The sequence below is a fragment of the Fulmarus glacialis genome, unplaced genomic scaffold, assembly GCF_000690835.1.
Source record: "Fulmarus glacialis isolate BGI_N327 unplaced genomic scaffold, ASM69083v1 scaffold9368, whole genome shotgun sequence".
In the NCBI taxonomy this organism is placed as follows: Eukaryota; Metazoa; Chordata; class Aves; order Procellariiformes; family Procellariidae; genus Fulmarus; species Fulmarus glacialis.
The window spans coordinates 1-10,771 of NW_009228966.1; the positions used below are offsets into that span (position 1 = coordinate 1).

The following is a 10,771-nucleotide window of genomic DNA, read 5'->3' on the forward strand; positions in this document are numbered from 1 at the left end:
CATATATATACAATGTATATATTTTCTATATAAAATACATCTTGAATCTTTACTTTGGATGACTCTGGTTCCATGTGTCCAGAGTGGGGAGATCTGAAAAGTCCTGGCTATCATGAATTCTTGGAATTTTCTCTCATGCATTATTCAATCAGTAATGTCAGCACAGGTAGTCCTCCTGTGGTCATCAAACTCAGAGGCAATTGCTGAGGAGTCTTAGAGGAACCATGTACGTCTTCACAGCTGTTGATACATGGTTCTTAAAATATTTATAAGTACAAGTCTAAATGGTAAATTTTAAATCTAAACCCTACAGATGAAAGTATGCTGCTTCTGAAGAAGGGAGAATATGTTGCTGTAGGGCTGAACTTTGTCAGGTCAACTTCATGCTGAAGGCTTGGATTTCATTTCTTTTGCCAGCTGGAGAAGATCCATCAAAGCAGGAGAGAAGCAGAAGACTGCTGGGTCTTATTTCCTTATCACCTTGGGCTGTGACACCATTTGACCTCAAGAAATTAAGTAGGGTCAGACCAGCACTTGAAAGAGACTAATCTGTATTTTTTCCCCTGAAGGTTGTTTTGATGAATCATTGGGTAAAACTGTTGTTTCTGAATTAATGCTGTCCTAATCTGTTAGCAAAGTACTTGGAGGGTGTTTTGTAACTCTGTGTGCTATTTGTGAATGAGTCTGAAAATAAAGATATTGACTGCGAGCTTCACAGCTTTTATGTGGAAGGGTCATTTTACTTCCTTTTTTAAGCCACATTTTAATTCAGGTATGTAGAGAGGGGTATCTATTTTTTTAAAAATATAATTTTAATTCAGCCCCCTTGTCTTTGCTGCTTTTCCTCCATTTTAAGTGCTGTTTAACAGTGCCTGTCTCTTTTTATTCAGTGGAGAATGCATTAATGTAGGCAGTATCATTAGTTATACAGTGAGAGATTTAGCATATGCTATTAATTGATGGAAGATACCCAACTGAATTTTAAGGTTACCGTTTCCTGATGGAGCTGTATTCTCCCAAGCATGATTTTATGTGACAATTGGTATAAAGGGAACAGCTGATCATGTTGCACGTTTCTAAACAGGTACTATTTCTACTCATTCCAAGCAAAAAGTGTGCAGATAAAGATAGCCTAAGGCCCATTCATGTGATTTGCTTCATTGTTAAAGAAAAAACTTGTTCCATTCTGACCTGGTCTCTCTCTTGTTATTTTCTTTCTGCCTTCCCTTCCCCACTTGAAGGACTTCTCCAACTCTGTCTCAGCAGAATTCACGTCCTTTTCTTTCTTTAGGTTTTGTTCTAATATAAACCACTTCATTTGACATTTGAATGTGTCAGCAAAATCCACAAGATTTTGCAGCTTGACACGCGTTTCTCTAACTAACCTGCCGTGAACTTCACAACTCCAGTCTTCCACATGATTTAGTGTGTCTCTTTGGAAAACTATGTTCGCATTTCAGTTGTAATTATGATGATTGCTTTGCCTTTGAGAATGATGTTCACGCTGTTTTCTTACTGATGTGGTTGATAATAGTGCAAGATGTGTCAGCAGTATATGACTTTTCTCCCTCAGCCCTGATATTAACTTAAAATCAAGGGATTTCAAAGAACATGCTCCAAAGACGTTAGACTTTAATGATAAACAATACTTTATCTGAAATAGTTCAAAGAATGCTATAAGAAATTAACCTATTAGGCAGGAAGTCTTAAGAAGCTTAAAGACATTCAAATTCTATTTCAGGAAGAATTTGGGGCATCTATAGATGAGAACTTCTTGGTGAACACAAGTTCAAGACCAGAGGAGCACTATCTGTTTTACTAACAAAAATTATCTCAATTTTTAGATGTTACCTGAACAGAATCAGACTATCTCGTCTTAATGTAAATAAGGTTCTAGCACCTGAAACTCCAGTGGTTTCTGTGCAGAGATGAATAGGCTGAAGAAAGTAATTCTATGTATATACCATTTCCATGCCTCTCCAAATCACAGAAGAGGAGTGTGGGCAAACCTACCTGGTCAAACCCAGGCAAATGAAGAAGTGAGGAACCAGTCCTAGCAGACCTTCAAGTTCTGACAGTTTAGTATGGGTGCTCGAGTAGTATTGCTGGAAATGCCCATTATGCACTTTCATTCTTAGAAGAGTTGAAAGCCAGGTCAGTCAAGCCTCCTCTTCTCTTGTCTGACCCTATTCTACTGATGAGTCAGCTCTTGTCTTAAAATGTCATTAAAATCATTAAAATCCATTAATTGAGTCATAATTCCAAGGATTTTTCTTCCTGAACAAGAGAATATGAACTAACACAGAGAGAAACACTTCCAGGAGAATAAGTTCCTGTCAGTTTTTTACATCTGTTATCAAGAAACTACTTTGATCAAAGTACCAGCAGAACTTTCTCAATGTTTGCAGGTATTAAAAGACTTCATCTCACGTGGATTTTGCTTACTCTGATAACAATTTTCTTGTTGCTTGAAAGATTTCCCACTAGTTTGTTGTTTTTCTGTTCTTACTGCTCTGAAGGCAGTTACAGAAAAATTAACTTCTTTCCTTTTGTGCAGTCCCACAAGAAGTTTATTTATTCTAAAAGATATAAAGCAGAAAATAGAAAAGTGGCTTTTGCAGTATGTAAGTAAACAAATCTGACTAAAAGTCTGCACTCCTTATTTTGTCAGCACTCTTTGTCAGAATTATTAGCATCCTGGTCCTGATAAAATTTCTCATTAGGATTTTGAAGCCTGTCTACTATATGATGTCTCTGATGAAACAAATAATCTTTTTGATTCTCCACAATGGTAAGATCTTCTTAAGGGGAAGACAAAAATATAAAAATTATGTAAACTTTTCCAGATAACACACCTGGGGGAATTACCAAAGGGATAAGATGGCCAAAGATTTAAGTAGTGTTATTAATCAGCAGATTTGGGATTCTTCTTTCAGGGGTGTGGACAGTTTAGCTCAGGTAGGGAGCAGTGGCCTACAACCTCTGTTAGTGTAGGTGCTATGCAAGCCTTAAGTAGAAAGATTGCTGATAATGTAGGGAATAGGTGGGAAATGTTTGTTGAGCACTAGAGGGGTAGCTGTAATACTGCTAAAGTTTTATAGATATTCAGGCAGAAGCTTTATAAGTTAACACTTAATAAGTTACAGCTTCTCAACAAAATTGGATCCAAAACAGATGTCAAGGGGGGAAGAATCAAGAAAAATGGTTGTAATTGGAAGGTAATAGAAGGAAGAGCTTTTTACTTCCACAGCTAGTACCAATCACAGAACAAGATCAGATTGCTCTAAGCAATCAAAGAAGATTAAAAGCAGGCTATATCTGGTATGCCTGGAAACAGGACGAAATATTAAATACACTTACGATACATGTAATAAGACAGCTTCATATTAATTCTTTCATAAGAAAAGATTAATTTTGCTGTGGAGCAGCAGTTCTCTGGCACTTAACTCATGTTTGTGCAGAGTTTCCTCCTTGCAGGCACGACGACACATGTGTTTTCTCTCAACTTAACATTAGAGGCTTGCAGAAGATGTAATGGGCTGCCACATACTACTTATTTCCTAACGTCTTAAAATATCATAGTTTCAATGTTGACTATTTTATTTAAGTTACCTTTATAAAATTATACTCTTTATATTTTTTCCAGTAGTATATGCATTACATTATTTTTAATTTTGCTGTATCCCATGATTAGGGTTCCCCCTGCCCCCTCCCCAATAAATTTTTGGAGTACTGTGGGTTGGTTAGTTGTTTTTTGTTGTTGTTGTTTGTTTGTTTGTTTGTTTTAACTTTCAGATTATGTCTTAGTGTCAACATACTAAAATTAAACATGAACATTTTTGCTTTTTCTTCCTTGTTTGTTGCTATTCTCTAGTGTCCTCTAATGCTTAGTGTAAGTAGAGTTACAAGCTTAAAGCACCGGCTAATGAGCATCTTCCTGATGTGTTTTTGTTTGGTGTCTCTTTCTTTGTTCACCCTTGCTTTTGTTCCTTGGTCTTTCTATCACTTTGTCAATAGGCTATGGCAATAAAAATATTGAGGCATATGGCAGAGCAAATGACAATCCTTGAGGCCATCATGTTCTGTGACTGCAGTGATTTGGCGGGGAAGAAAATGTGAAGAATCTTCAGAAGACCAATGTGGTTTATGCTGATGAAAATATAACTATTTTCATTTTTAGTAGCCATTGGGCCTGCAGCTTCTGTGCAGATCCCTATCTTGGTATCTGACTTTGATGGTAACTGCAGGCTTGATAGAGAAACTCTGCTTTGGACCAGATGGTAACCCAGTTATCTAAATCTCTAGCATGCTTTCTAGGAGGTGTAGCTTGTAAACATATTTTGCTTTAGCTAATTTGCCAAGAGATTATAGTTGGCTGTGAAAGCAAATTTCCTGTGAAAACTTGGAATGATTCTAGACTTTGCTAAGAAAATGCTCGGGACAGCTTCACTTACATATTTTTTTGTAACATTGTGGTGCAGCTTTGTGTGATGATGGCAAAACTGAAACTGGCTTGGTATTCAGCTAAAAAAGAATGAATGCTCTCCTGTTAGAAGAGTTACCCGGGATTATGTTAGCTATCATAAATATCCTTCGCTTAGCAACAGGGATGGCATTCAGGATATCAAGCCAACTGGAAAGAATCCCTCTGACAGGGCTCTGTTGGGGTGGGTGGATAAGCTTTCCTGACAACACTAGTGCTTTCCCTCCTGTCTGTCATAATTTGTGTTGCTAGGATCTGTTTCACAAGTTTTGTGACAGACTTATAAATGATACTGTGGCTCCTTTTGTTTACTGTCAAAAAGAACCATAATGTGGGGAAAGTAAACAGCAAAAGGATATGGAAAATAATAAAAAATCCGGGCACATAAGGCCATGAGTGTCTATACTAGGGCAGCTGTTCTTGAAGGGAAAAAGAAGTTAAAAAATTCGCTTTGGATTGCTGAAATGGAAAGCAATATATGGTAACATTCCACTTCCTTACTTTTTAGGAACTGGGCTTCTTCAGCGAAACAGGAAAGAAATTATTTAGTCATAAACTGAAAACTTCAGTTAGAATTCAGGAGACTTCCCATGTATCATGCTAACCATTAATGGTGAAATGTATTTTTATTCACAGGTGTAATTCACATTCTTACTTCCAAATCAGCTTTTCTATATAAATTGATAGTTTCATTATCAGTCCATTCAGCCTGTTTGACCTTTTATACTTTTGCTTCCAGGGGAAAAAGAAGATGAACAGATAGTTGCAGAAATCATGAAAAGGCGTTTTTTTCCTGCTCTTATAACTCATAAGGCCTGGGAAGGCTTTCACTTTGCTGGCCATGAGATAAGAATTACAGAAGCCACTGACTGTTACGGGGCAGTCGTCTGGCCATCGGTGTGTTATTTTTTAGTTTTGGAGTCTTCTGGCACTTTTAATTTGTCTTGCATGATAAATATGTTTTGTTGTATGTTGTAAACCCAAGGAAGACATTCTGTGCTTTTCTGTCTCCGTTCTGCAAATCCCAAACCTGAATTTAGCCTGGTTTTGTATGGATTCCTGGTTCTCAAAGCTTAAATGGTATTTCTTGTTTGTGCCCCTATCACACAAGATGTATGATCTTGTGTGCCCTCCTCACCTACCAGTAACTTTTGATCCTATTGGCCAATTACAAGCATATTTTGAAGGAAATATGGCAGTCTTAGGGTGATTACATTTATGTACATTTTATAAATACGGACGGCTGTATAGTGGGCAGATCCAGGTTGTGGAAACAGCTGTGATATGAGCTCACAAGGTATTAGCACTCATAGAAGCTCCTCAACCTACTCATGTGACAAACAAATTTACCTTGTAAATATGCAGACATGGGAAAAAGTTCAGTTGGAGCTTTCAGTTTCTTAAACAGCCAGAAATCTAGTGGGAGAGAACCATCGTCCTTGGCTCTTGATATAAGAACCATCAACATGCCCACCATACAAAGAGCTTTCTTCAAGGTTTTGAATCTGTGCCATGCAGCTAACTGACTGTTTTGAAATAATTAAGAGTGAAAGAAACCACTGCGGTCAGGGAGGTGCCACGATGCGCCATTGTCACTTGCGGCATTGAGAGAACATCCCTGAAACAGAACCATCTCCAGGATCGCCTATAGGAGGGAGAGAACTAAAACCCAGGAGGCTCCATTTCTGTCCCAACAGTATCAGCCTCCTAGGATTGTACTGTTTTTAAGAAGTGCGGCCATAGTTCAGCTGAGGAGTCTGTTGTACAGGGCTCTGTGTGGCTTTGTTTGCTGTAAAAGTTTGCTAAGCTTAACAAGGTAAGCACATAGAAACTGAAAACGAACGGGAAGAAAATGGGTGAATCTATTGGTCCCTTTTGAATCATTATAGTAATTATAGTTAGAAATAATTAACTATTGGAAGAGCTTAACAAGGGTTGTTGTGGATTTTCTCTCACAAGCAGTCCTTATATCAAGATGTCTTTGTGAAGATGTCTTTTAACTCAACCACAAGTATGTGCAGTTATAAGCAGGAATTGCTGACTGGAGTTTTATAGCTCATGTTATGCAGCGTGACAGATTAGATAATTGCAGTTGTTCCTTCTGGCTGTAATGCTTTGCAAACCTATACTGAGGCATGTTGTGGCATATGTTTTGTCAGCCTATAGAGCTCAAAGATCATAGTGAGCTGTGATCCTTTAGGGACAGAGCTTGAATGAATATTGCTCATTTGAACAGACAAGAATTTTTTTGCATGCTTTTAAATGACAATGCATATTTAGTGAAGGGGTTTATTTTATTTATTTGTTTAGTATGTTCATGGATTCCCTCCCCTACAGGCTCTTGTTCTATGTTATTTTCTGGAAACTAATTCTAAACAATACAATTTGGTTGACAAAAATGTGATTGAAATTGGAGCTGGAACTGGGTTGGTCTCCATAGTAGCCAGTTTACTGGGTGAGTACATGCCATTGCTCTTATGCTCTTGGAAACATATCTCAGGTGAATACTGGAGGACAAAGGAAGTGGCTCAGTTCTTCTAAAAGGCTGTTGTTTGAAAGCTTCCAAGAGTAAGAAAAATACATTCCAAAAGGCTTGTTTGGAAACCTGCTCTGTTGTTTTTTTTCTGTAAAGCTGTCAGTGTATTGATGCAATAAAGGAGGTCCCAGTGGATGATGTTGTCTTTAACGATATTAAGCAGGGGACCAAGATAAGAAACTAGTGGCCTCACAGGATGTCAGTGGCAACCAGATGAAGCCAGATGTAGGTATGACCAATGCATCACCTTCCACTGACCAAACAGCTCTTGGATGCCAGGTCACTTTCTTTCCATTTGTGTTCAGCATTTCCTTTCAGCAACTGATCAGCAATTTGATTTTTCTGCTACAGACACTGTTGTGTCTTCTGTCATGGTAGCCTATTCTTCCTCAAGAGTAATCCAGATCAGTGACTTCTGCATTTTACAGAATTTTAGCTTTCTGTAGTCTGAGAAAGCTTCTTCCTTGTGAAAGGAAGTGAAAAGGAAAGAACTTGAGGCAATACTTAAATCTCATGCTGACTTCTTGGAGTCAGTAACTGGCATTCTTCAATCCCTAGTCGCTCACTGTACTTTTAACCAACATGATATCAAGATGCAGTAAGTATCTGATTTCTCCCCACCCATCCCCAGCAGCATTTAGATGGCAATCTGTAGAGTAGAACTACTGGGAACCAAATACTTATTTTAAGCACAATGGCTAATAGCTATTGGGAGCATTTACATTCTTCTGTTCCCCTCAGTGAGAGCTACTTGGTAAAAAGTTCCTTGTACAGTGGCTTTTGTGAATGGGCTTTTACTCAAGTTTTGATGTACATTCAAAGATCACGTTTGTTTTCTCCCTGTCACAGGTGCACTTGTGACTGCCACTGATTTGCCAGAACTGCTGGGAAACCTTCAGCACAACATTCACCAAAATACAAAGCTGAAATGCAAGCACCAGCCTCGTGTTAAGGAATTGTCTTGGGGAATTGATCTGGAAAAGAACTTTCCTAGGTCTTCTTGTCACTTTGACTACATTATGGCTGCTGATGTAGTTTACCACCATCCCTTCCTGGATGAACTCCTCCTAACTTTTGATCATTTGTGCAAGAATGACACTGTTATTCTGTGGGCTATGAAATTTAGGTTGGACAAAGAGAACCAATTTGTGGGCAGATTTCAGACACTGTTTGACTTAGAGGTGATTTCTAATTTCCCCAGTTTGAACATAACCTTGTATAAGGCGATGAGGAGAGGCAGGATGAAAGCCAGACTTCCAAACTGACGGTCTGAAAGAGAGAAACAGGGAGGTGACAGTTTCAGCTGTTCTGCAGCTTGTTCTATTTTTAATAATTTCCATGTTAGTAGCTGTTAACACCTGCATGAATGACATTTTCAGAGACAGCTAAAACAAAACATCAGGTCCCTAGTGCATCCCTAACAAATTCCTAAATTCAATTTTTTGATAGTTTTATACACAGAGGAAATGTATCTTTGAGGTTTTCTCGTCTTTTATGTGCTAAGCTGGCAACATTAATAACTTTCACAAGTCTTACTATTATTGTTATGGGTCGTGTAATGAATATTTCCAATAGCCTTCAATTGCAGATTTGAACGGTGTCTTATAAGATCAACTAATCATTTAAAACTTAAGACTATGATAAATCTTTGTATTTAAAAGTTGTGGTGTTATATCTGTTCTTTCCCCATTCTCGCTATTGTGTAAATCCTTCCTTTGAATAGCCTTTATAGGACATTAAATTAGCTGGAAAAAAAACCCCAGCTGGGAAATATACTGTCATAATAAAGGGACAGAATATATTAATTACCCTTTAATTTAATGATTATGCTTTCTTCCCCTTCCATTTTTTATTTAGATTCAGGGATTCTTCAACAGACAGATGCACACATGAGGCAAGAGGGAGTTAAATGTTTTGTTGCTTGAACAAAGGTCTCGGATAAGAACAGTACAGCATGTCACCAACTGACCTTTGCAAAGACCTTAAATTCTTGGAGGTCTGCTCCTCCAAAAATAGATGATTATCTGGACCTCAGGGAACAACAATGGGAAACCGACAGTGGCCATCAGGAGAGGAGTTTTGCACTGCTGGCTGGTGGTGACTGGAGGCAGAAAACTAAACCAGCCTGACATGGTGTGGCTGGGGCATGGGTAGGCTTAGATTTTTTTGTTTTTGTTTTTGTAGTATGGGCAAACAAAATAGCTCCTAGCCGCTCAGTACTGCGTGCTCCTGTTTTTGGTGGTCAGATTAATGTCCTTGAAAACCTATCGGAGAACTTTCTTTTGGGAAGATTAATAAAATGATTCTTTTCAAACCCCATATTTTCTGATTCTGTTTGTAAGTGAGTGTGAGAGACCTTCAAGTCCCTTGCAGGCTAGAGAAGCAAAGCCAGCTCGTGCTAATGTCTAGACAGAGCTTTACCACCTCTGCTGTAGCAGGCAATTGCTCTAGTAATATGAGGGCTCTGGGGGTTGTCAGTCTTTATCTTTTTAGCTCCTATTTGTATTCCCTCCGGGAGTTTTTTTATGTATTGTCAGATTTGAGCATTTTTTTATGATGACTTCCAGAACATACTAGTGTTTGTACCTCTTCTTGTGACAGATGTTACTTATTTACTCTGCTGCCTGGCACAAGTATGGGGCAGGACTATGATAAATGACTGGTGTAACTGGAATGTACTCTTACTCCCAGCCGAATATTTGGTTTTCTTGGGACAAAGGTTCCCAGCATTAGAAATGAAGTGTTGCAGAGTGCGAGCTGCCAAGCTTTTCCAGTGGGAGCTGGGGATCTCATGTGTGAAAAGGGTTGGTGAAGAGAATTTTGGGGGGAGGACAGATGAAGATGTGTCAGGAGGTATCTGGAGTTGGAGAGAGGGTTGCAGAAAAAAAGTAGCTGTAGGGAGAAGCTGAGATGGAGGAAGAGAAAGAGAAGAGGTGGCAACAGTAATACTGACTTTAAAAAGGGTTAGGAACCTTTTGCACAAGCATAGACCATTTTTCTTGCTACTAACTGTAAGGTGGGCCATGGAGGATGACTCTGTGATAATACTAGAGCAATCAGTATGTCTTAGCCCAGGACAGCAAAATGAGAAGAAAGGAAGCCAAGTACATTGACTCTACTTTCTGGCTCTCCTGCTGGGAGATCACATGTGAGATTTAGGCTTGGAGGTTATTAATGAAAATCTTCTAATCCTCATCAGTTATTTTCCTGTGACAAGCTTTGTAGGGAGAGGTAGCATCTTTTATTGGATCAACCAGTATAGCTAGAAAATTAGACTTTATGCCAGCTGGTATGGAGTATTACCTCTACTTACAGATGTTAGTATGCTTATGTCCTTAGATCATTACAGCTGTAGAAAAACACAACTACAGAATGGAATTTTTTTTTTTTCCCACACTGTGTAATAGAAATAGTTCAGTTTAAGTGAATAAAGAAACAACCACGGATCGCTGCTCTTTCTAGATTTCTTCTCCCTGCTTGCTTCCTCCTAACTCACTTGCAACCAACAAATCCACTGCAACTGAAACTCTAATCCTTGCGTCCTAAAGGGCATCTCTGTTTACAAATGTTTCATAAAGGGATTGGCACTGTAATTAATGGGTAACAGTGAAAATATCTTGTGAACTCCAAAGTGATGAAAGCTAAAGAGGAAAAGGAAGACTACAGCAGAGTAGTTAGGTGCGATCACTTTTAAACAGCTGTTCTGCCGATCAGCCCTCTTATTTGGGCCGCAGGCCGTCCCCTGCTGAGCT

General features: G+C 38.7%; 1 protein-coding gene across 1 annotated transcript; it reads left to right on the forward strand.

The window, feature by feature from the left end:
* Nucleotides 1-5,222: 5,222 nt before the first annotated feature.
* Nucleotides 5,223-8,369, forward strand: LOC104081069 (protein-lysine methyltransferase METTL21E-like; the record flags this gene model as incomplete). The annotated part of the gene is made up of 3 exons (XM_009583670.1): nucleotides 5,223-5,380; nucleotides 6,821-6,938; nucleotides 7,869-8,369. Coding segments are annotated over 3 exons (692 nt in total), but the record flags the coding sequence as incomplete, so codon positions are not given.
* Between the last annotated feature and the right edge of the window lie 2,402 nt (nucleotides 8,370-10,771).